At 41.5% G+C, this 27495-nt stretch overlaps 1 protein-coding gene across 5 annotated transcripts in view; it reads right to left on the reverse strand.

The window, feature by feature from the left end:
• Positions 1 to 27495, reverse strand: part of SFMBT2 (Scm like with four mbt domains 2) — a 267599-nt gene that overhangs the window by 157005 nt on the left and 83099 nt on the right. For 4 of the 5 annotated variants that reach the window (XM_077469284.1, XM_077469285.1, XM_077469283.1 and 1 more), the window contains exon 2: positions 3852 to 4008. In XM_077469284.1, the coding sequence (XP_077325410.1) occupies positions 3852 to 3957 (106 nt within the window). In that variant the 5' untranslated portion in view covers positions 3958 to 4008. Of the gene's footprint in view, positions 1 to 3851; positions 4009 to 20486; positions 20650 to 27495 lie in introns of those variants that run through there. The other variant, XM_077469286.1, reaches the window with a different exon arrangement.

Below are 27495 nucleotides of genomic sequence, written 5' to 3' on the forward strand. Positions count from 1 at the left end.
ACAGAATTCTACAAATAGTATGACTTAATGCACAAAGACTGCAAAAATATATTTTATATCTATATTTTCAAATTTTTTTTTTTACTCTGTTTATCATACAAGTTTTTTTTACTGTTCGCCTATTAGATCAAACTGAACCTCTTGGCTATTTTAAATCAAAAGTTCTGCCTATAAAAGCAGACACCACAAGATATATTCTACAGGCATACCCAACTTTTATGTACACAATGGGGTTTATTTACTAAAGCTGGAAAGTGCAAAATCAGGCTCCCTTCTGCATAAAAACCAATGAGCTTCTAACCCCAGCTCATTCAATTAAGCTTTTGTAATAAAACCTGGAAGCTGATTGGTTTCTATGCAGAAGAGAGCCTGATTTTACACTTTATAAGCGCTAGCTGTGTTCTCCCAGCAGGGATGGCTCCCCCAAACACAATAGCTCTGCGGGAGAGATTTCTCCTCTGTGTTGATGGGGGAATTGAGTAATTTTCTTTCCTGCAACCCGTGGTTGCAAGAAAGAAAAATGCTCCATCTATGGCTGGCTTTAGAAAACAGAGGCGGGAAAAAGAGGGAGGAGCAAGAGAGTGCCTTGCCATTCTAGGCTCTGCAGTTGTGTGCTTTGATTGATGAACACAGTGTAGAGAGACACTACTCTAGTCCTTGCATGCAAGGGTGGCTTCATAGGATGTTGCAAGGCAAATGGAGCCACCCTGTTTATAAAAACACAACACACACTGTGTGAAAACCTATGGCGGAGGTCATGGCACCAGCCTAAACTGAGACAAGGATTAAAATATAAAGAAGTTGCATACTCAGTACTTTAAACTGAGGATTTAAAAACACTTTAAAGAGAAATGGTCCCTTCCCCTTACATTAAAATAAATTCTGAAACGGTTTCAATGTCAATTGCATGGTATTTACATTTTGAAGAAATGAGTTGGAAAGCTCTTTCCCCCATAGCTAATGACAGGAGGCAGTAGGATTGCTATCATGACAACTATTAACCTTATAATACCAGTTTTTCCTGAAATTCTATTTTCAGAGGTCATCATTACTATAGTGATCAAAACATGAAAACTACAGATCTTTGAAAAAAAATGTAAATTCCAACAGGAAATGTAAAAAAAAAAATTCAAGTTGTGCAACAAATACTGTAGTATTAAGGGCTGGTCACACATTAAGTTGTGACTAGGCTTTTTCCACAATGAATAAATGCCAGTGAGCAGGTGTGGTGGGGTGAGCTATGATAAAATTCAGACATATAGCATCTTACCACAGCGCACAGGAAGGCACCATATGTCACCGCACAATAGCACAGTACACTACACTGCTGTGCATAGACATACCATATTTATCGGCGTATAACATGCACTTTTTTCCCCTTAAAATCAGGAGAAAACCGTGAGTGTGCGTTATATGCCGATCCCTGCTGTCTCTAAGGGAAGAAGAGCGAGCGTCGCTGAATTACATAGAGCTGCGATCTCCTGTGTACACGGCACTCCGTCACGCACAGCCACGCCTCCTGGAAATCTGCAGCAAGCTGGTTTTGTGAAGCTATATATAGCTGTGTATATATATATATATATATATATATATATATATATATATATATATATATATATATATATACAGTATCTCACAAAAGTGAGTACACCCCTCACATTTTTGTAAATCTTTTCTTCTATCTTTTCATGTGACAACACTGAAGAAATAACACGTTGCTACAATGTAAAGTAGTGAGCTTACAGCTTGTATTACAGTGTAAATTTTGTTGTCCCCTCAAAATAACTCAACACACAGCCATTAATGTCTAAACCGCTGGCAACAAAAGTGAGTACAAATGTCCAAATTTGGCCCAAAGTGTCATTTTCTGTGGCCACCAATATTTTCCAGCACTGCCTTAACCCTCTTGGGCATGGAGTTCACCAGAGCTTCGCAGGTTGCCGCTGGAGTCCTCTTCCACTCCTCCATGACGACATCACTGAGCTGGTGGATGTTAGAGACCTTGCCCTCCTCCACCTTCCATTTGAAGATGCCCCACAGATGTTCAATAGGGTTTAGGTCTGGAGACATGCTTGGCCAGTCCATCATCTTTACCCTAAGATTCTTTAGCAAGGCAATGGTTGTCTTGGAGGTGTGTTTGGGGGCATTATCATGTTGGAATACTGCCCTGCGGCCTAGTCTCTGAAGGGAGGGGGTCATGCTCTGCTTCAGTATGTCACAGTACATGTTAGCATTCATGGTTCCATCAATGAGCTGTAGCTCCCCAGTGGCGGCAGCACTCATGCAGCCCCAGACCATGACACTCCCACCACCATGCTTGACTGTAGGCAAGACACAGTTGTCTTTGTGCTCCTCACCTGGTTGCCGCCACACATGCTTGACACCATCTGAACCAAATAAGTTTATCTTGGTCTCATCAGACCACAGGACATGGTTCCAGTATTCCATGTCCTTAGTCTGCTTGTCTTCACCAAACTGTTTGTGGGCTTTCTTGTGCATCATCTTCAGAAGGGGGTTCCTTCTGGGATGACAGCCATGCAGAAAAATTTGATGCAGTGTGTGGCGTATGGTCTGAGCACTGACAGGCTGACCCCTTAAGCCTCTACAGCAATGCTGGCAGCACTCACACATCTATTTCCCAAAGACAACCTCTGGATATGACGCTGAACACGTGCACTCCACTTCTTTGGTCGACCACGGCGTGGCCTGTTCCGAGTGGAACCTGTCCTGTTAAACCGCTGTATGGTCTTTGGCCACCATTCTGCAGCTCAGTTTCAGGGTCTTGGCAATCTTCTTATAGCCTAGGCCATCTTTATGTAGAGCAACAATTCTTTTTTTTCAGTTTCTCAGAGAGTTCTTTGCCATGAGATGCCATGTTGTACTTCCAGTGGCCAGTATAAGAGAGTGAGAGTGATAACATCAAATTTAACACACCTGCTCCCCATTCAAACCTGAGACCTTGTAACACTAAGGAGTCACATGACACCAGGGAGGGAAAATGGCTAATTGGGCCCAATTTGGACATTTTCACTTAGAGGTGTATTCACTTTTGTTGCCAGCGGTTTAGACATTAATGGCTGTGTGTTGAGTTCTTTTGAGGGGACAGCTAATTGAAATTGTTATACAAGCTGTACACTCACTACTACATTGTAGCAAAGTGTCATTTCTTCAGTGTTGTCACATGAAAAGATGAAAATAGGGGTGTACTCACTTTTGTGAGATACTGTATATATGGGACTCTCTTTTCAAGCACAGTGGTGGAAGATATATTAGTTATGGTCACATTACAAGTGCTGCTGCAAATGTATTTATATTAAAATAATTACCTGTATCTGCTTTTATGTTTGCTTCTCATTATCTTTTACACAGTGGAACTGAAGTCTAAAAGAGGGAGGGTGATTATATAGCACTAATAAGGCTCTACTGGATTGCACAGTGCTAGCCATTAATAATAGGGACCATGCCAAAATGAGGAGAATATGGAAAAAGCATAGAGAAAACTTCACCACGGTGGTCCTTCTCCTTCCTTGCCAATCATATGCCATGCCTTATCTTTGACCAAGCTGTGTTGTTTGACTCTAATGGTGAGGCCAGTGCCATAAAATGCTAGATCGCAAGAGCACCTTGACCACAAGAATGTCTGAATGGAATTGCACATATTTTGGCAGGTGAGACAGTGTGTGTATATATATATATATATATATATATATATATATATATATATATATATATATATATATATATATATATATATATACATATGTAGTTTAACTAAGCAAAAATATTTGCCCAACATTTCAGCTTTTATGTACTATGTAGTGCAGTAAATGCTTTGTTTGCCAGAAGCTTACCTGAACCAATCAGTTCTCGGCTGCCATAAACTGGGCTGTTGGATTTTTCCATAGAGAGATTTGTCTTATCTGCGTTTACTTGAATGCCTGAAGTCCTATTCTCCATCACTGCAGATTTTCATTCTTTTTTTCTAGTTCATTCTAGTGCAAGTTATTTCTAAAAGAACATAAAAAAAGAAAGGTCAAAATAATTTAGCAAATGAACACATAGCAAGAACAATTTTCGAAATATAGATATTGTTAACAGTAGCTTGTCATTTTCAGTATAACATTAGGCTTCTTGCTAATATCATGCATGGCTGTAATAAAATGTCATTACATTTTGTTTTACTAAATTAAGATCCTCAAATATTCCAGTGGAATCTCTGAATACACTGAGACAGTCATTTTCAAAAGAAAAAAATGTTCCTTTATTAAAATCACTACTTTAACATGAGAGTGTAACCTGTCCCAAATGAAAGCAGTAGAGCTCAACATTCTTGGCCTGGCTTTAGGTGTCAGAAGGGTTGGTTTGACATTCTTTAGGACCCAAAAAAACACATTGTTTCCACTAAAATCATGTAGAATGGCTGGCATATCTGAGAAGTCTGTACATTTTTTTACTTAATCCTGGGACCCAGTGCTGGTTCTAAGCTATGTGTTATGTCTTCTATTCTTGTTTTTCCGAAGCTCCCCATAGATTTCTAAACCTTTTAATGTATAGCTATCATTAGAGTAGGGAGGAGGCCACTACCAAACACCTCCTTCTAAAAATGCTATCTACCTAACTGTCCCTGGCATCAATTCATAGGGAACCTAAAGTGAAAAAACACCAACACTCTCAGCTACAAATATGAAATGCTTAGCAGCCTTGCAAAAAACACTACTCCATGATCAGAGAGTATCCAGAAGGAACGTTCAAAAATGACCTTAAAAAAGGTACAATATTGTACGGGATGTACTTTGCTGAGTAAAAGCTAGCAGGAACAGAATGGATCTAGATAAAAGAACATGTTTGAATGCCAAGGTCATGGTGTCTACACTCTACAGTATAACAATATGTTCATGCAATTGTATCCATTTCAAAATATTGTATGGGAAAAAAGGGGCAAAAGAAGGGTTAGACAGGAGCAGGGGAGGCCCGTCCATTAACCCCCCTGACGGTATTCCCGAGTCTGGCTCGGGGTGGATTTTTCATACCAAAAGCGGTATCCCCGAGCCAGACTCGGGACTGCATCGCTGGATCCAGGAGGAGGTTTACTTACCTTCTCCCTCGGATCCAGCGTTGTCTCCCCCCGCTGTACGAGCGAGCCGTGTCTCGCTCGATGCATTACATCGCCGATCTCCGTGCCCTGCGAGCGTTGCGACTCACAGGCACGGAGATCGGCGCCAAATTCAAAAAGTGAAACAAACAGTAAACATACAGTATAATGTAATCTTACAGATTACATTGCTGTATGTAAATATTTCACATCCCCGTTGTCCCTAGTGGTCTGCCCAGTGTCCTGCATGCAGTTTTATATAATAAAAACTGTTCTTTATGCCTGGAAACTGGAGATTGCCCATAGCAACCAAAACTGTCACTGTACATCAAAAATTATTTTAGACCAGCTAGAAAACAGCGATAATAAATTGGAATCACACACAGAATTGAGCGATAGTGATTTGTGGGGAGATCCGTCATCAAATACTGAAAAGTAATGACAGTGACAATTCTGCAACTGAGCAAATTTCAGTGTTTTTGATTTGATTACATTATTGAATAATTTTTATTATTGTTATATTATTATTTGGTACAATTATTTATAATTATTTATTATATTATAATTTATGATTTAATTTTTCAAACTTTATATTACCCGGGATGTCTGCTAGACTCTGGTTTGGACAGATTTAAGAGAGTTATTCCTAAGAATTGCAGGACTACAATATAAAACGCCAAATTTTCATGCAAAATAATGGTACCACTTTTAGCACCTAAAATCCGAAATAATCGTACCGCCAGGGAGGTTAAGGGCACGTGGACGCAGCCCCCTCTATTCATGCGTCTGGCCCCTTGCAAGATGCTGTATGCATGGATTCCAATGGGGGGGCTCTAATAGACTTCAAAATAGGGTGGGCTCAGGGCGCAGAGCACTGCGAACCAAGTTCACTCAAGTGAAGGAGGAGAGGACACAGGAGCAGATACCCGATGCCTGCCGCCCGCCACATGGATGGGGTAAGTGCTGGTGGGTGGTGGTTGTTTGCCCCCCCCCAAGGAACAAATCACCAGCTGCCACTGGACAGGACAGAAAAAGGACAGAGGGGTTTGTGGGGGACCAGAATGGAAGTAAGAGCAGCTCAGGGCATAGGAAGTCATAAATGGTTTGTTAAAGTAGAACTATAGGCAAAAATATTTTTTATTTTATATTGGATAGCATGAGGGAGGGTTATAACCACAGTAAGCTTTATTTTTGCCATCTTGATCCCATAGGGGAAATTTCCCTTCACTTCCTGTCCCATAGCTAAAACAGGAAATTAGAGGAAATCTTTGCAAATTAAGGGCATTCCCCCAGGTCACCAGAATTAGTGTCCCCCTCTATTACTTTTCTGGGGACAACCAAAAATGTGTGATTTTCTTTTACCTTCACTTTCAATGATAATGGTAAAAAGGACAAATGGGGAGGGCGAATCTCCTTAACCAGGGCACAGTCAGAAATAAAAACTGATACACTTTCTAATCCCTCTTCATGCTATCCATAAGTGCTATTCCTATAGTTCTACCTTAGGGCCGGTTCACACTGCGGCGCGAGGCGAGGCGACACGGCTCGCCTCGCCTCGCTCCCGCAAGTCGTCCCCATTGAGTACAATGGAACCGTTCTGAGAGGAGCGACTCGAGTCGCTCCGACTCAGAAAAAAGGTTCCTGTACTACTTCGGGGCGACTTCGGGGGCGACTTGCATTGACTTCTATGCAGAAGTCCTCTGCAAGTCGCCGCTGACCCCCCCTGCAAGTCGCGGCGAGGAAGTCGGAGACGCCTCGCCGCGGCTCGCAGTGTGAACCGGCCCTTAAGTGCATTAGAGAGGAGTTAGGAAATCTGTCTAGAATTTACTTAAAAAGTATTTTTAACTTAAAGAGTAAATGATGCATGGAATTGGCTTCTAGCGATGTATTTTTTTTTTGTTTGTTTTTTTTTTTTTACTAAAGGCAAAAAGCCCATCCACTTTGCAAGGGAGAAGAGTTTAGTGAATGAGGTGACTCTCTACTGACTTCCATTATCCAATCTTTTGCAAGCAAGAAATGCAGTTTTTTTTCCTTGCACGTGATTGGTTACAAAGTGCAACTTCCCTTCTAAAGCGAACAGCCTATTTGCCTTAAGTAAATCAATCCCACTGAATAAGTCAACAGTAGGTGAATTTAAAACATGCTTTAGATAAATATTGGGCTGAGATGGTATAAACAACCACAGATTCCAAAGAGTAAGGCAATCAGGAGAGCTATAAATGTTTGTGGCTAATTAAACTGGGCTACTGTTAAAACATCTGCAAGATCAAAAAGCAAAGGGACTATCAAGGATCAGAACATGTGGACTAATTCCTTATGTTGCCGAAGAGTCAGAAATTCATCTACACACTAATGCAGGGGGTTGGTGAGTGGTGACTTTTCTTCTCTTTGATAAAAAAAAAATTTAACATTACAAATAAGTCCGGTTGAAAGTGACTAACTACTACTAGTCATACATGACCTGTATAATCGAGAACCTTTGTAGACTTGTTGTAAACTGTCACATTATATGTCTTTCCATAGGAACTGAAAAGACTCATCCACACAACGAATCCTCTTACCAAACAGTTCCACCCTAATATACACTCACCAACCACTTTATTAAGGACACCTTGCTTGTACAGGGTTGGACCCCCCTTTTGCCTTCATAACTGCCTTAATTCTTCGTAGCATAGATTCAATGAGGTGTTGGAAACATTTCTCAGAGATTTTGGTCCATATTGACATGATAGCATTACGTAGTTGCTGCAGATTTGTCAGCTGCACATCCATGATGCGAATGTCCTGTTCCACCACATCCCGAAGGTTCTCTACTGAATTGAGATCTGGTGACTGTTGCGGCCATTGAAGTACAATGAACTTATTGTCATGTTCAAGAAACCAGTTTGTCATGATTTGAGCTTTGTGACATTATCCTGCTGGAAGTAGCCATCAGAAGATGGATACAATGTAGTCATAAAGGGATAGACATGGTCAGCAACAATACTCAGGTGGGCTGTGGCTTTTAAACGATGCTTAACTGGTATTAAGGGGCCCAAAGTGGGCCAAGAAAATATCACCAGCACCATTACACTACCAGCCTGAACCATTGATACAATGCAGGATGGATCCAGGCTTTCATGTTGTTTTCACCAAATTCTGACCTTACCATCTGAATGCCGCAGCTGAAATCGAAATTCATCAGACCAGACAATGTTTTTCCAATTTTCTGTTGTCTAATTTGACAGGAGTGGCAACTGGTGTGATCTTCTTCTGATGTTTTGTGCATTGAGAGATGGTATGCTACATACCTTAGTTGTAACGAGTGCTTATTTGAGCTAATGTTGCCTTTCTATCATCTCAAACCAGTCTGCTCACTCCCCTCTGACCTCTGACAGCAACAAGGCATTTTTGTCCCCACAGCTGCCACTCACTGGATATTTTCTCTTTTTTGGACCATTGTCTGTAAATCCTAGAGATGGTTGAGTGTGAAAATCCCAGTAGATCAGCGGTTTTTGAAATACTCAGGCCAGCCCGTCTAGCACTGACAACCATGCCACGTTCAAAGTCACTTAAAACCCTTTCTTCCCTATTCTGATGCTTTGTTTAAACTTCAGCAAGTTATCTTCACCACGTCTAGATACCTAAATACATTGAGTTACTGCAATGTCATTGACTGATTAGCAATTTATGTTACCAAGCAACTGAACAGGTGTACATAATAAAGTAGCTGGTGAGCGTACACGGAAATGCCGACGTTAGCTGACCTAAACCCAAATTAATCTCCCAGTCTATGAACAGCATGATCCACAGATCACTGCTACATCTAAATAAACAAGTCCTTAATAGTCTTCTAAACCTAACCCCTTGCAAAGCACAATCTATCAGAAAGCCACAACAGCAAAATTAATAACACTTCTAGGTTTTATAAAACGTTATTTTACAAGGGCAGACTTTGTGGGTGCAACATCGTATTGGTTGGTTAGCAGACATAAACGGAATGGTGTTCTAAGGAATATTTACGGTTCCCTCAGGGCTATAATAATGTACAGATTGTACATCAAATGTTCAAATGAAATGTATGTAGTCTATTCACACAAGATTGCCATTTGTAATGTGTGCGTTTCTCCTCTCAGCCTGACATCAAGGACAGATAGAGTGTGGCTGCTGGGAGTGCTTGTGTATTAACTCAGCAGCACTCTATCCATCACCTTAAATTGAACTCTGGGGTACAAATATAAATAGGGTTTACAAGAAGGTATGCAGTTAAGTGGCATAATATAAGGAGTTGTGAAAAGCTCTCATTATTCCGACAAGGATACATCACTACGTTATTGAGCGCTGCATTGATGTAATGCTCGAAGTGTGCAGATTAAAAAGCCATTACACCTAAAATGCAGACTGACTCAGGGTAAAATATGTGCTTGATATTGTGCGGAACCTAGTTATCTGTCACTGTAAACTATTGTCCTCCATTATGAGTCATTTTAGCTTCAATGCTTCCCTGCAGGGTCATTGAATAGCTTTACTAGCAACAACAAAGCTCAAGCATCAGGACCTGCAAGGACCGATTATTAGGCTAGCTGTAATTACAGACGTATTCATCCTAAAAAAAATACGCTGTTGATTTTTTTTTTGATTAATTTTAAAGGAGCAAACTCTAAAGCTGGCCATAGATAGTTTGAAATCTGGCCAATTCAATCCACCTATGGCCGTTCCTGTTAGAGATAAGTTAACCTAACAATTGGCTTCTCTTGAATGGGAATGTTAGAAAATTCTCATTCCATCAGCTAATGTAGCCAATCAGCTGCCTATTCTGACACTGTCAGAATATAATAGGGCAGCGGGGAGGATTCTTTCATTCACCTTGTATGAAAGGATTGAATGAGTTGAAAACTGGATCAAACCATGGCGGATAAAAATATAAAGTCTTTATTGCAAATAATTAAAATCACATATGACAGACAAAAACAAAATTGTGACAAGAAGACATGAAGGAGTCTATGGATTCGACTTATTGATATCCTTACACACTTTTGCCCCGTACAAATGATCAGATATTGATCGGGCATTTCAACAACAAAATCCATCATTTTTTTCCAACAGATGTTGGCTCAAACTTGTTTTGCATACACACGTTCACACAAAATTGGTCAGAAATTGCGAACCGGTGACATACAAAACGTACGATGAGCCGAGAAAAATGAAGTTCAATAGCCAATGTGGCTCTTCTTACACACTTTTGCCCCGTACACACGATCAGACATTGATCGGGCATTTCAACAACAAAATCCATGGATTTTTTCCAACGGATGTTGGCTCAAACTTGTTTTGCATACACACGTTCACACAAAGTTGGTTGGAAATTGTGAACCGGTGACATACAACACGTACGACGAGCCGAGAATAATGAAGTTTAATAGCCAATGTGGCTCTTCTTACAAACTTTTGCCCCGTACACACGATCAGACATTGATCGGGCATTTCAACAACAAAATCCATGGATTTTTTCAGACGAATTTTGGCTCAAACTTGTTTTGCATACACACGTTCACACAAAGTTGGTCGGAAACTGCGAACCGGTGACATACAACACATACGACGAGCAGAGAAAAATTAAGTTCAATAGCCAGTACGGCTCTTCTGCTTGATTCCGAACATGCGTGGAACTTTGTGTGTCGGAATTGTGTAAACATGAATGGAATTTCCGACAACAGATATTGTTGTTGGAAAATTTGAGATCCAGATCTCAAATTTTGTGTGACGGAAATTCCGATGGAAAATGTCCAATGAAGACTACCCACGGATGGAATTTCCATCAAAAGGCTCCCATCAAACATTTTCCATCGGAAAATCGGACCGTGTGTACAGGCATTAGTGTTTATACAATTTTTGATACATTATATTTAGATCCTAACCTCTATGTCTACTTTATTGGGTATCTGTTGACCTTATCAGTAGGATGTTTTTGTCTGTCATATGTGGTTTAAAATTTTTGTAATAAAGACTTTATATTTTTATCAATTATTGCCCCATGTTGTGCCAATAAAGTCCACCATGTTTTGATCGAGTTTTCAACTCATTCCATCCTTTCATATAATTATTGGATGTTGGCATAGTGGGGGTCTCTCCTTTCTTGATTCACCTTGGTTGTGTGGATGGGGAACCTGTTTATTCCATCTATTCATTCATAGATGGATCTGTTCAATCCCTCTATGGCCAGCTTAAAGTGTTACTAAACCCAGGAGCCTGTATTTACTATATCTGGTCTCCCAAAGTACACAGAACATGGAAATGCAATTATTTTAGTAAATATAAACTAATAAATACCTTTTCTCATCAGCAGTTTGTAGCAGTCTTGTGATTTCTATCAGTACCTAGTAAAGCTTGTAGGATGAGTTTCATTGTCCCCTGACCTGTGACTGGACATGTCTGTACAGTGCTGATTGGCCAGACAATGCCTTTTTTGGGAGAGTGTTGATCACATGCACCCTCCCAAAAAAAAAAAAAAACTTTCTAGCAATACATGCCAAACTGAGCATGTGCAGCCCATCCACTGGCTATTTAACCACTTCAATACAGGGCACTTAAACACCTTCCTGCCCAGACCAATTTTGAGCTTTCAGCGCTGTCGCATTTAAATGACAATTGCGCGGTCATGCTACACTGTACCCAAATGAAATTTTTATCATTTTTTTCCCACAAATAGAGCTTTCTTTTGGTGGTATTTGATCACCTCTACGGTTTTTATTTTTTGCGCTACAAATAAAAAAATACCGAAAATTTTGAAAAAAAAAATGTTTTTTTTTGTTTCAGTTTCAAAACTTTGTAAATAAGTACGTTTTCTCCTTCACTGATGGGCACTGATGGGGCTACACTGATGGGCACTGATAAGGCGGCACTGATGGGCACCAATGTGGCACCAATGAAGTGGCACTGATAGGCGGCACTGATGGGCGACACGGATGGGCGACACGGACGGACACTGATAGGTGGCACAAATTGGCACTGATAGCTGGCACGGATGGGCGGCACGGATGGGCGGCACGGATGGGCACAGATGGGCATGGATAGGCGGCACAGGTGGGCATGGATAGGCGGCACAGGTGGGCACTCATAGGCGGCACAGGTGGGCACTCATAGGCGGCATCGGTGTTATACTATAGTAATGGATGCCAATCAGTGCCAAACAATAATGCATGCCAATCAGTGATGCCCATTGTGGGCACTGATTGGCATCCATTATGGGCACTGATTGGCACCCATTGTGCTGACTGGCATCCCTGGTGGTCTAGGGAGGATTATGACCTTTATTACCTTTTCCCTGGTGGTCTGGTGGCGTCCCTGGTGGTCCAGTGTGGGCATCCTCGGGGGGGCTGTGCTTATAATCGATCAGCACAGACCCCCCCTGTCAGAGGAGCAGCCGATCGGCTCTCCTCTACTCGCGTCTGGCAGACGCGAGTGAGGGAAAGCCGATCACCGGCTCTTCCCATTTACACTGTGATCAGCCGTGATTGGACACGGCTGATCACATGGTAAAGAGTCTCCGTCGGAGACTCTTTACCAAGATCGTAGTTGCCGGGTGTCAGACTGACACCCCGCAACAACGATCGCCGCGATGCGCGCCCCCGGGGGCGCGCAGCGGCTCATAATCCTGATCACGTCATATGACGTCCGGTCAGGATTATGAAACCACTTTGCCGCCGTCAATTGCCTATAGGGCGGGCGGCAAGTGGTTAAATATCAGGTTTTTTTTTGTTGAGTCAGTGGAAGAAGAGGATGGATCAGACTCTAGCATTGCACACCAAACTGAGCAGGGTGCCTCCAAGGCTCTGTACTATCAGGAGATGGATCGGGAACTGTGGAAGAAGGGGAGGATCAGAGGAGGCAGGATCAAACAGCCTTTATACACAAGGCAGAGGATTAACCCCTTAGGTTCCACAGTGAGTATAACAAGCATGATTTACTGCATATACACACTGATTTTATTTTGTGGGTTTAGTAACACTTTAAGCTCTGCATTATCCAACCAGGTGCAAGCAAAATTTTTTTTTTTCCTTTAAGGCTTTCATCTTCACCCATGCCACCACTTAGTAAGTGCTTGTCCTGGCTGCATACTTGCTCTGGGTCAGTGACTAACTAGGTAGCGAAGACAAGATAATATGGAGGCTGCCATTGTTGGACACGTGTACAAGTGTCAAGCATTTTTTTCTGCCCTACATGCTGCTGCCAGGAGGAAAGGTGTCTAAGAGAGATGGCCAAATGTCCAATGTTCATGAGGCCTAAGGGCTCATGTACACAGACAGCTGAAAACCCTTTCTGAACGCTGGATATTTGACAGCTGGAAAACCGACAGTGAAAAACGTCCATTTTACTGCTTTTTCATTTCATGTTTATGCGAACTTAGCAGAAGTTATGAGCATTTGTGATTAGAAGTGTTTTTTAACCACTACAATACAGGGCACTTTCGCCCCCTTCCTTCCCAGCCCAATTTTCAGCTTTCATCGCTCTAGCGCTTTCAGTGACAATTGCGCGGTCATGCTACACTGTACCCAAATGAAATTTTTATCATTTTGTTCGCACAAATAGAGATTTATTTTGGTGGTATTTATTCACGACTCCGTTTTTTATTTTTTGCGATATAAGCGCAAAAAAGCGGAAATTTGGAAAAAAAAACAATATTTTCTTTTTTCTATTTTAAAAGAAATCCAATAAAATCAAATTTTGTCATAAATTTAAGCCAAAATGTATTCTGCTACATGTTTTTGGTAAAAAAAATTCCGTTAAGTGTATAATAATTGGTTTGTGTGATCACGGACATATGTACGCAAATGATCATGTACATATGTGTTCAGGTGATCACGTACATATGTGTGCACATAATCATTGGGACAAGTGATTTTAGTGGGACATATGTGGGGGACATGTTTTTATTATTAGGGACATGTGTTTTTATTTTTTGGGGACATGTATGTTTTGGGGACATGTGTGTTATGGGGACATATGTGGGGACTGTGTTTACACTGTGTGGTGTGTTGTGTGTTTACACTAGACTGAAGATCAGTGAGTAAAAAGCTGTAAAAAACAGCTCATACTCACTGATCATCAGCCGGCTGCAGCAATCTGCTCTCCTCTCCTCAGCGATGACTTCTGTGTGAGGAGAGGAGGAGCCGATTGCCTAGCAACCGGCTGTTTGTTTACATCACATGACGGCCGTGATTGGACACGGCCGTCATGTGATCAGGAGGGCCAATCACAGAGCCCTCCTGCCGATCTGAGATGCGCCGTGTCCCGGTGACACGGGCGCATCGGGATCGCGCCGCTGCGCGGGCACGCGCGCGCGCGATCCCGCTCCTCCTGATGGACGTTCCTGAACGTCCTATCAGGAGTAGACGGCTCCCACCCGGCCGTATATGTGCATTGGCCGGGTGGGAAGTGGTTAAAGATAACCTCGGGAGACCCTCCCAAATGCCCACAATTCATGAAAAATAAGTATTATTAACTATTCCAGCCATTCTGTGAGAGAAGAAAGAGCAGTGTGCTTGTAGATTGCGGTCCTATTTTTTGTGTTACCACTATGGATCCCATCAGGAGCATGTGTGAGGAAATGCTCCTGAAGTTGCTTTTGCTGAGGCTCCGAAGACATAGAAAATTGTGTGAGAGGACCAGAGTTCATTGCTACTGGACTCCTCATTTGATGTACGCAACAGCATGTGGTGATATTTGTGTTTTTTTAACATTTTTTGTATGAAAACGCTTAGAACGGCAAACGTGCATAAGCGCAGTTTACCATGGTTACATGCGGTTACAAGCATTTGGCGTTTGAAATGATGGTAAACTACAGTCCAGAACGCAATTTTTTCTGCTTTAAAAAAGATTCCTGCAGCCTCAACTGCCTTTAAACTACTATAAACTTAATGTACATGGCGCATTTTGAAACCTGAACAATTTAACTTGACAGATAGTAACCAACATTTAAAAAAGTCCAGTTTGCAGCATTTACATTATGCGTTTAGCCGTGTTTCACCGCACTTGCGTTTAGAAGCGTATTTTTTTTTTAAATAGTCAAAAATGTATCTCCAAAATGCCTGTAAACAAAACGTGGCTAAACCTGAGTTACCACATTTACACGCATCTACAAGCTGTTACAGGCATTTGGCATTTCAAATGCCTCTGAACATCCGTCCTGAATGCATTTGTTTGTTTTCCAAAAAATGCTTCTAAACGCAACTGCCTAGAAATTATTATAAACAACTCTATGTATTGATAAGATAACATAGAGGAGAGTACAGCGGCTGCTGGAAAAAATGCCCAAGTACTCCTAAACTTTGGTTTAATAGCTGTAGTGTACATGAGGCCTAAGGCCCCTTTCACAAGGCAAAGCCCACTCGGATCCGTTTGCGTTTTCGGATCGGCTGAGATCTGATGAAAATGGGAAGTCAGAAAATAGGAATCAGAGGCGCTCTGACAGGCCCCTCCCCACTCAGTGAGCAGAGACGGACCTGTCATCCACCGGCTCAGTGGAGATCAACAGATCTCCTGCTGAACTGGCGGTCTCTGCTCGTGTGACTGAGGCCTAAGGGTTCTTACACATAGGGGCAGTGAAAACAAGCAGCTGAGCCGCCCACCTAAATCCTAAAATACATCCAGACAGGGCTGTGCATATGCCTCAACGGTGGTGCTTTGCTTTGTGGCAGCAGCAATTTTAACTTAGGCTGCAGAGTTTGACAGGCAGCACCGCCTGTTAAACGAGCCCACTGAGTTCAATGGGGCCGCTCCGTATCTGCAAGCACAGTAAACTGTCACTCGGCAATAGAAAAAAAAAGTAAAAAAAAAAAAAAAGGAGGTCAGCAATGACAGCTTCTTTATTACAGCAAACACGTGCTTCCTTTAATGCTGAAATAGTGGAAATTTCCGAACTGTCACTTGCAAAAATAAGACAACACAGAAATGGCTAAAATTGGGACTTTCTTAGTGACAAAATACACGGCTTTGTTTACTAAGATTGTCCAGCATGGTGAAAAAAATGTATGTTTCTAGAGCATTACGCTGAAAGCAGTGATCTATGAAGTCCTGGAAACGATCCTGTGACTGTACATACATTAGAAAGCAAAAAATGATAACATCTGACAGAAATCCACATCATGAAATATTGTTTTCCTCTAAAAGAATATATCATGAGCAGTATAAATGCTTGCTGAAGAATGGGTGCATTAAATCTCTGTACAATGTAAAATCTTCTCTGTCCATGATAAATGACATCTCATGGGAACTAGAACCCTATTTACTAAGGCTTTCTTTCTTTCTTGGCCCCCAATTTCTGAGGATGATGTAGAAATCTCAGCCTGGTTTACGTGTACATGAGATGCATATTTGTGATGAGCATATAAATCCACTCGAGTCTTGCACACCTCACCGTCAGGTAGATTTACTAAAACTGGTGCACTCAGAATCTGGTGTATGGCAGCCAATCAGCTTCTAATTTCAGCTTGTTCAAATAATCTTTGACAAGAAAATCTGGAAGCTGATTGGTTTCTATGAAGAATTGCACTAGATTTTGCACTCTCCAATTTTAGTAAATGCCCTTACTACACTCATAGACATTTATATTTTCATACATTTTAAAATTGAGATTTGGGTATGGTTTTTATTTCATAGTAACATTGCTCCAGCTTGGACCTAAGTACATAAATGCTGTTCTTGTTCGTGGAAGCCACAAATCACGGTAGTAGGAGCCACCACTACATAGATCTTCAATTTCATATGTAGGTTGAAACACAGTCATTAGCTGAAACAAGAACAGCTGTGTAGAAGGCTTAAAACTGGGTGAGGAACAGCCAAACTCTGCTACTAAGGTGAGGTTGTGAAAGACGTTTCATGTCACCTGGCATACACCATGGCAAAACTGAGCACAGCAACAAGATACGAGGTAGCTATAATGCATCAGCAAGGATTCTGCCAGTAAATCATTTCAAAGCAGACTGGGGTTTGATTGTAAGAGATGGAGAGGTAGGGGGTGATGTTACAATCTCCACTTTGTCCAATCAGATGATGGGGGAAAATGCAAAGTGTTCTCAGAATGGTGCCCATATCAAGCAAGTAACCACCTGTGCTTCCTAAGCAGCCTGGCACGGGACTTGGAAACTGATTTCCAGCTTCCATGGGGATCCCACAGGTATGAAACATACATACTCACATTTTTTACAAGATTTAAAAATTGCCATACGAAAACTTCAGCTTTTGCTTAGATTTTTGTTTTCCTATTAATTGGTATTCATTAACCACTTGCTGACCAGCCGCCGTCATTATACTTCGGCAGGTGGGCACGATCCCGCAAACCATCGTAGCTGTACGTCGGCTCTTTTCAGCGGGATAGCAGGCACGTGCGAGCACCCAATGCATTGCAGGGGTGTCCATGCTCGTGGCCGGTGGTTGTGATGACTGCTGGTCTTGCGGGATCACAGGCACGAGTGACAGAATAGGGACGTGTGTGTGTAAACACACATGTCCCTGTTCTGTGAGGAGAGAAGAGGCAGATCGTGAGTTCATAATAGCTAGGAACCGCGATCTGTCATCTCCTATAGTCAGTCCCCTCCCCCCATAGTTAGAACACACAGTCAGGGAACACAGTTAACCTCTTGATCTCTCCTTAGTGTTAACCCCTTCCCTGCCAGTGACATTTACACAGTAATCAGTGCATTTTTATAGCACTGGTCGTTGTATAATTGTCAATGGGTTCAAAAATGTGTCAAAAGTGTCTGATGTGTCCGCCATAATGTCGCAGTCATGATAAAAATCGCAGATCAGCGATCATTATTAGTAAAAAAAAATGGCAGTGCTCTGCGCTCTGAGACCACCCTATTTTAAAGCCTATTAGAGCCTCTGGTTCTAATTAGGTCCCTCAAAACCCGACCATTGGAATCTAAGCCCCCCCTATTCATGTGTCCGGCCCCCATGCAGGACGCGGGAAGCATTTATAGGGGGGGAGCGGTCATGGATAGGGAGGGGCATTGCCCATGCGCCCTTAATGGACAGGCTGCCCCTGAAAAGGCCTCTTCCACACTGCTGCATAAAAACTCTTTGCTTTGAGTTATACAATTTTTTTTCACTAATCTAAATGCAGCCTATTGTTTTCAAAGTGCCTGTACACTCACGTAAACATGCGCTACGTATAAATTAGTAAAAAAATGACAGAAATCTGAGTTGCCGGTCAGTATTTTACGCACGGAAATGTTAATTAAATTTGAACAGGTTTAAGTTCCATTCTAGGAGCTAGAATTTATTTACTCGTGTATATATGTGTACACACAACATAAATGCAAAAGAAATTGGACCAGGAATACTGATATTCAAACACCAGTATTGTGTGCATGTACCCTAACAGAGCAGGGTGAGAATTTTGCCAATGCCTGCAACATGTAAAACTGGGATAAGGGAAACTGAAGAATTTACAGCTGGTTCAACCCACAATTTCTGCATTCCAGATGTGTATTTGCATATGCATTTACACTCATTTTTTAATGTGTTTTTATGCGTTTTCAATGCGTTCCATTGCTTTTTTTTCTCTTTTTTATTTTGACACTAAAAAAATTCCAGGGCAATTTGCGTTCCTGTGCATTTTTAGTGCATTTATTTGCATTCCAGTGTGTTTACATGCATTTTGTTGCATTCTAGATGCATTCCATAGAGAAAAAAAATGTAACAGGTTTTACTTTTGTTGACTGCACTGGTGTAAACTAAGGCCAACTACGGCCACTGGAATACATGTTTGGTGTTGATTAAAAAAGCATTGGACTGCATTTGATGTGAACCAACTCTTGCACTGGATTTATTAAAAAAAAGTAGTCTTTATATTTTTTACTTTACCACTGCATTCTGTATATTTCTATTGTAGTTGACATGCTAAAAAGTTTTTTTTTGTTTTGTTTTTTTATACCAAGTTATTTATGAATTGATCATCCCTTGTAAGCTACACAACACGGAATGCCTTCTCATAAGGCTATGCTCATTCATTTAAATGTACTAGGACTGTAGAAAACAAATCCTGCTCTCCCTTAGCTCAGTGTTTATATCCAGCCCCTAGGGTGAAATGTAATAGTGGGCAAATTGTAAGAAGGGATGGGGCTTTGCAATGCTGTGACGTCAGCCCATTCATGACATGCCCTCTTAAATTTCAGGCCATCAGTGGCAATGACATGAATGATGGGTTGTGTGATACTTGATTCATATTGGTTTGTGCTTGCAAGTGCCCTATGTACTGAATGTCCCCATCTAAAGTTTCCATACAAAATGTAAGAAAAACAAAAATATGAACAGCCAAAAATATGAACAACCCCCTCATGCTCAGTGAATTTTGACTCTTTCATTTATTACAATTATTTTTTTTACACTAAGGTCTCATTTACACTATGCGTGTGACTAGATCAACTTGGGTACAATCTGCCTGCCCATCAGTGGCAGCCGTTCATGCATCCCACTAATCCATGAGCTCGGCCCCCAGTCTACATGAAGGGCGTCGGACGCATTGTTTCCAATGGGGTTTTATTTTTAAACACATGATTAGAGCCAGTTGTGTGACATTAGCGAATTGATATTGGCTAATATCTTCCTGTTTCTCCTCCGGAGAAGCGGGTCCTGAGACTCAATTGGCTGGGAGTCCTGAAACCCGATTGGCCATGAGTCCTAAGTCCTGATTGGCCAGGAGGAGAAGCGAACAGAACTCGGGGGGAGATGCAGGGGGGAAAGCCGCCAAAACCGTGACCTGCATGGGACTGGTGGGGGGCCTGGCTGGCGACAGACGCAGGGGGGAAAGTGGCCAAAACTGTGACCTGCATGGGACTGCAGGGGAGGGGGGCCTGCCCGGCGACAGACGAACAACCAAGTGCCAGGGGGGGGGGGGGGTTGGTTGGCTTGTTGACTGGGCAGGCCGCGGACCCCCCCTTTAAGAAAATTGAGCACCAGCCACCACTGCTGCCCATACATGGATCGAAATTTGGCCTGTTCAGCAAGGAACTTCAATCCATGTATGGCCGTAAAGAATTTTCTTTTTCGAAATTCAACCCATCTATGGGCAGCATTACTGTGTTTTTTTTTCTCCTTGAGCCACTGAACTTCTCTTTTTTTCTTAAATTTTCGCTTTTTTGGAATGAGCAGTATATGTAATTTGCAGTCATGTGCACTGCTCTATGCACACTACAAATCCATAGTCCATAGTTCCTACTCCATCTCGGGATTGAGCAAGAGAGGGTGGCTATATCCTACATCCAGAGACCATGGAGAACAAACATAGCCAATCTTATAGGAAGTCAGTTTACAGCAGCAAATAAAAAGGAATTTGGAGATTTGGTGGAGGTTGAGAACACTAGAAGGAACTTTTTGAGTGTTTTTTTTAAATAACAAACATTTCTATACGTACCTGCTCGGTGCAATGGAATTGCACATACAGTAGCGGCCCTGAACCTCCTCTTCTCTGGAAAATTGGGTGTCATTCGGTAACACTGCAGTTTCCTTTTCAACTGAATTGTCTTCAATAATTCTTATAGCTACAGAATATCCATGTGTGCATTCGAAACATTGTTAGTCATTTCTGAAAAAGTTTGGGAAAGTTGCACTCACATGGACATTTTAAGCACTTTGTTTGTTCAGTGTAGCATGACTAAAAGCTTATCATCTGACTGTTAGCGGGATCGTTTTTTCATGAGATAGAATGCCTAAACTGAAAGTAAAAATGACATCTGAACTGAAGCTAAACATTAACTATATACAGCCTGTTGCAGCACGTAATTACACAGCGTGAGCTGCAATGCCTCGTCATTCCGGCCTCATATAAAACTAGCACCTCTCTTCACTTGTTATGTAAGACTTATAAGGCAGAACATAGGGCACGTTGTAAAATATATTTATTGCTTTTCTATCTTTAGGCAGTGTGTAAATATAATTTTGTTTTAAATGAAAACCGACTTAACGGCCCCTGAGAAAATGTTTGTTGAAAGAGGCACAAGTAACGCTCAAAATATCAGAAATGTTTAAGAACTAAACATGAAGGTTCTAGTGGCAAAATATATTTTTCTTCTCAAACAAACCTGGTACTAATAATGTTCTAATGGAGATGTTTAGGGGTTGTGGTCCCCGTGCTCTATTTGAATAATAAAAATGAGCAACACAGAGGCCACTGGCCTAAACAGACATAAGTCAATATACTTCCGCCTGCCCCATAGATCATCAAGGAAATGAAAAACTGGCAGGTAGACCTAATTGGAGAGCCTGTGTGAGATTGGAAAGCCTGTGTGAAAAGGGCCTAATATTATCTGTTTCAGACTAGTTTGCTATCATTAGTGCAGTGTATGGAAACCATGGATTTTGATGTCTCCAAAATCTAACACTGATATGTAGCATCATTAGGATATGCTATTATTAATATTAGGAACATTCTTTTTTTTTTTTTTTTATAACGATCATCACAGCTTAAATAAGAACGTTATACTTTATATTCTCCTGTATGGTATAGAAAGCTGGTTACATTTAGTTGTAGCAAAGCTCAACTCATTTAGACACCAAAGCCCTCTTATTAATTGATATAAAACTGCAATTAGTGCACATTAGTCCTGTGAGGGACAGCACATTTAATTTGTTTTTAATCAAAACAGCATATGTTACCTGTTAAATTGTATGCCTTACGCTCGTTCAGCAGAACAATTAATGCAATGTAACAAACGTGTGTACTGCGAGCTGGCTCTAGCAGGGTTGCCAATATCAATAAAGGCCATGTTGACTTAACAGCCTGAGAATAGGTCCTGTGAGAAGCCTGGAGAAATCTTGGCAACTGGAATTTCTATTTTGCGTTATGAAATAGTCACACTGACTTTATACTTCACTTAAGTTACAAGGTTCACAAGTACCCTTCACATCACTCATGGTTTCTTTTTTGCCAGCTCGGCGCTGGCAGTTAGTTAAACTTGTCTAGATTAAGATGACATTAAATTGCTCAATCATCCTGCACTTAGAGGTAGATTATCAGGAACTAGACAATATTGCTATATAAAATAAACATCTTTACCTACATTGATGTCTTTGGCACAGTCTTTAAACTATTGGTCTCTGCATCATTTTGTACTTGAATTATGCAGCATATGTTTCCACAAGTCTACTCGGATGAAGGCATATATTAATGATTTGTGATGTATGTATGGATTTTTTTTAAGCCAGATTTTGGGTTTCAATATTTTTATGCAATATAAAATACAAAGTACAGAAGAATATGTAGGACCATTTATCCTGCATTGGCCAAGATGGCCTAGATAACAGCAGGAGTAAGGTAAAATGTAAGGCACACAGAAGTCGTAACATGAACATGAAACATACATCACAATCATTGAACAGAGGTATGGTAGAATATAGCGATGCTGAACAACTGGTAAAAATCAGGGTGTTGGGCCCAGGGGAATGGGAGAGCTGACTCACCAACCCAAATGAGATCGCACTGTGGCCGGTGCTCTACACCCCCCGACCTGAACACCTGGAGGGTACCCAGTGGTTGTTCAGAGTTTCTAGAACATGGGAATAAACCCAGAGGATATATCATGACATATAAAGCTAAACGGATGAAGAGAAGTGATGGGGTAATCATCGGTCTATCAAGTAACATAAAGTTATTGACGGGTAGAGAGTGCCATTTACTTTGATGACGCCAGACCCTTGAGTTGGTTAGGTACGTAAAGGTGAAAGCCCGAAGCCTGTTACCTTTAAGCCAGATATTAAGTTCCAATCTTTTAATATATACGTTGAAAGATTTCACAATTATATAGAGTTTATTGCAGTAATGTAAATTCTTCTTTGCCTATAATATTGGGTTAAAGTGCAAACTCAAGACTTTTTAAAATTATCAATAAAGAGTAGTAGGTTGAAATCTCTCTTAACTTTTTTTTGCTGTGTCCTCTCTGGGTGTGTTTACCGCACACTTCCTATCCTGATTACTACTGTTCTATAATCTACCCAATAAAGGCACAGGGATACAACTGCAGCCAAAAAGATAAAAACGTTATATGAAGTTCTCCTATTGACAGTGATGAAATATAATTGAGACACTCTGTGCCCAGAGCTATAAGCTTCCTCTCAAATCAGGTGTCCAGATAGGTAGACGTGAGGGAAGGAGCTCATTGCAGTTGATGAAACTGACAAATATGACAACAGCACAGGCTGTTGGCATGGTACGGCTATGGGGAATACCCAGATAATCTTTACACTATTAATGAGTGTACATTAGTGTGTCTTAGGTCATATGAGCTAAAATAAGAATCCTTTAACATTGGTCTACCCCCATTTGTGTCATTAGGGCCATACACCCTTCATTTCTAGTCTTGTTGAGGTTTTTCAACAGCAAAATACAGTAACCAAATGTCAGTCATAGAGCCAATGCACAGCTCAATAACACTTTGTGGTTGATTTACTAAAACTAGAGAGTTCAAAATGTGGTGCAGCTTTGCATGATTCTAACTTTAGCTTGTTCAATTAAGGTTTGACAAACAATTTGGAAACTGACTGCGACAGATTATGCACTCTCCAATTTTACTTAATTACGCCTTCTGTGCCTAACCTTATGCTGGTCACAAATGCATCAATTATGCAATTGGAAAAATCTAACTGAATCTTACATAAGATGGAAAATAGATGCATTTGTGGCACCGTCCACAGCAGAGATGCTTGAAGACGTGGCATTCCTGCCAGTAGTTTGCAAGGTCACAGGAATGCACATTGGTGCACAACGGGTGTGCGAGGATATTCACAGATGTGCATTGGTGCACAGCTATGCATGCTCCCGGCCCAGTTTGGTGCTAAATTGCCATTAAAAGGAGGCCAGTCACTCTCTGCAATTGCTGGTTTATCTCTCCAGTTTGTTTGTTCCTGTGAACCCCTTTGCCTCTGTGAATATCCGTTACCAACGAAGCTTGCCTCTGGACCTGTCTTCTGCCTGCCTCTTGACCTGACCCCAGTTTGTCTTACAGATCATCCCCCTCTGCTCCCCTGTGTATGACCCTGGCTATCCACTTGACTTAGCTTGCTCTTATCTACACCTGGTACCTGACCTTGGCTTCAAACTGACTACTCTCTTGTTCTATGTTCTTCTTGAAAGCCTGCTGATTCTCATGGGTGCCACCTGTCTGTAGACACCACTCCAGTGCATTAGCTGTACTCCTGGGTGTTCCTCTGACTATATCTCAGTCAAGAACATCTCTGCCAGAACTACAGCAGGTGACCCATGCTTCTTTGTACCTGACTCCTCCTGTTCTACCTTCAGGGGAGTCTGAAACTTAGTAACAAGGGAAGCCCTCTCTCCATTGGCCTCCAGCACCTTGTACATGATACCAAAATGTTGAGCTGTGTATTTGCCATTTGGCTGATATTTAGGGGTTAACTTACTAAAGGCAAACAGGCTGTTCATTTTGCAAAATATTTTTCTTTTTGCAAGGGAATTTCCCCTTATTTTACTGAATTTGGTGAAAATTCACTTCACAAAATATATCCAATCACACAAAAGGCAAAAAAAAAAACAGCATTCTGCTTGCACACGATTGCCTGACGGAATTTGGCATTTCACTTTCTTCATTAGGCTAAGGAAAAATTCCCTTAATAAAATAAGTAAAGTAAGTTATCTCACAATTGCCTATTTGCCTTCAGCATTAGTATTTTCTTTTGTTGAAGAAACAAATCATTACGACTAGAAATAAAGGGCTAACAGACATGTTCAATAGGGCTTGTAAACCCTCATAGAATGCATTAAAGAGGGATTTCACTGTAAAAAAAATTATTAAAAGCCAGCAGCTACAAATACTGCAGCTGCTGACTTTTAATAAATGGACACTCACCTGTCCCAGGATCCAGTGATGTCGGCAACCGAGGCCGATCGATCGCTCGGCTCTCGACTGCTGCCGCCACCATTCTAGGTGAGGGAATCAGGAAGTGAAACGTTGCGGCCTCACTTCCCGGTTCCCTACTGCGCATGTGCGAGCCATGCAGCGCAATAAGAATGCTCCACGCTGTCTCTGGGACCCGTGTGTGTCCCAGCAGACAGCGCGCTGGGACAGGAAGAGGCATGCCCATTGTCTGCCCGGAAGTGGGTGCAAATACCTGTCTTAGACAGGTATCTGCACCCCCCCCCCCTGAAAGGTGCCAACTGTGACACCGGAGGGTTCCGGTGAGCGGAAGTTCCACTTTAGGGTGGAACCCCGCTTTAAGATAAAAAATCTCCTGTCATGCAGCTGCTCCCCAAGCCCCCGTTTTACTTACCTGAGCCCCGTAATTCCCGTGATGGGAACGAGCACACCAGCTATGGGTGGGGGGTGTCTCGTGTCCTGATTGGATAGATTGATAGCAGCGTAGCCATTGGCTCCTGCTGCTGTCAATCAAATCCAATGACGCAGGGAGGGGGGGGCCGAGTCCTGCCATCTGTGTCAATAGACGCAGTAGCAGGACACAGGAGTGTGCCCACATGGGTGTCCCAAAGGAGAGCGCTTCTTCGACAGGGCTCTCGAGAAGAGGAGGAGCCACCAGAGCTGCTGAGGGACCCCAGAAGAGCAGAATCAGGGCCACTCTTTGCAAAACCAACTGCACAGAGGCGGTATGACATGTTTGTTATCTAAAAAAAAAAAAACAAGGGTTTAGTAACCCTTTAAAGGACAATTTGAAAAAAATGTGTTCTTAATTTGTATTGGATACCATTTAGTTGCTCTAAAAGTTTACATCCATTTGCAAAAGTAGCCAAAAGCTTAAGGAGGAGTACCACCTTAAAAAAAATATTAAAAGTCAGCAGCTACAAATACTGCAGCTGCTGACTTTTAATAAATGGACACTTACCTGTCCCAGGGTCCAGCGATATCGGCAGCAGATGACGAGCAATCGCTTGTCTCGCGGCTGCCCCCGCCACCATCCTCGGTCAGGAAATCGGGAAGTGAAGCACTGTGGCTTCACTGCCCAGTTCCCTACTGCGCATGTGTGTCTTCACTGGTCCCCATTGTGTCCTGGGATCTGTGTGTTTCCCAGAACACAACAGGGGGGGGGGGGGGGGTTTAGACGTGGCATCTGCGGCTAGCTATTCCCAGAAGTATGTGCAGATTCCTGAATTATACAGGTATCTGCACCCCCCTCCCCCCTGAAAGGTGCCAATTGTGGCACCGGAGGGGGGGGAGGGTTCCGATGAGCAGAACTTCCACTTTAGGGTGAAGGTCTGCTTTACCTGGTGTGTAGTGACATATAGGGATGACTAAATTGCGGATTTTATCATTTTTGATTCTATCTTTTACTTCTATGTAGATCTGTCGACTGCACAGAGAATGGAGCAATTTAGGAATGCCAGCAATTATGCGTCATGAACTTCATCATTCTCTGACAACTTTTGCACTCTGCGGATTAAAACAATTTTAGAATCGAGGATCGATCAACCAAGTTTTTAAATATACGATGTTCATTACTAATGTGTTGTGACCAGTCTATACAATATGCAATTAAATAAAACTCTGCTACTTACTTAGTCAGCTAATTAGAAAGGAAAGTAACCAGCAAAGAACACTATTCAGCATACCTGGGTGTGTTTGATATCAGCGGTGCCCAGAGCTACATAAGAGTGAAGTGTCAACGGCCTGTCAAAAAGGCAGGATTTCTTCTTCTTCTCTTGCAGGCTACATTCAGTTTTATTTTATTGGTTAACTGACAAGATTGCCTTAACTTTTTAACCATATAAGGCAAACTATATGTGACATTGTCCTAAAAAATCACAAATACAAATACAAAAAAAAAAGTATAAAGAAAGGTGTATTCAGCAAACTAATGCCCTTGGCTTTTGCTATTTTAGTCTAAAGCTGTCTTTTATTTTATTTTTTTAATGCATTATTGAAAGATTTAGCATGAACTAATTTTTATGTGACATTATTAGTATTATCATTACTGAAATTCTTCAAATGCAGTCACCATATTTCCCTTTACACGTCAATTGAACGAAATAGAAATGTATAGGTTCTAAAGAATCATTCTATATAATGTCTGTGCAGACGTAAGCCTTAGACACAAACATTACTTTTATATGAACTTCCCTCTTCCAACAAACATCTAACAGAATTTGACATGTGATGTCTAATTAAAATTTCAAAGTGGATGAACTTTAAAAAGAAGTAAAAAAAATAAAAATAAAGAGAGACTAGGATAGCAATCTACATAAAACTAATCACACCTTTTAAATATTATTACTGTGCTGACATTTTTCTTAGAAGAGAAAATTAATCAAAGGGATAAACAGAATGTGTTCTCCCTTTGTTATGTTTTATTTATTAGAAGATGGTAAAATGAAATTCATTGATGTTTCGACACTGGCTTAGCAACATGGGTCATATCAGTAACAAAGGCTAATGTGCCTGTGGTCTATGGATGGGGCAGTG

Source organism: Lithobates pipiens, unplaced genomic scaffold (genome assembly GCF_037356315.1).
Source record: "Lithobates pipiens isolate NorthernLeopardFrog02 unplaced genomic scaffold, aLitPip1_a1.2 Scaffold_8, whole genome shotgun sequence".
Taxonomy (NCBI): domain Eukaryota; kingdom Metazoa; phylum Chordata; class Amphibia; order Anura; family Ranidae; genus Lithobates; species Lithobates pipiens.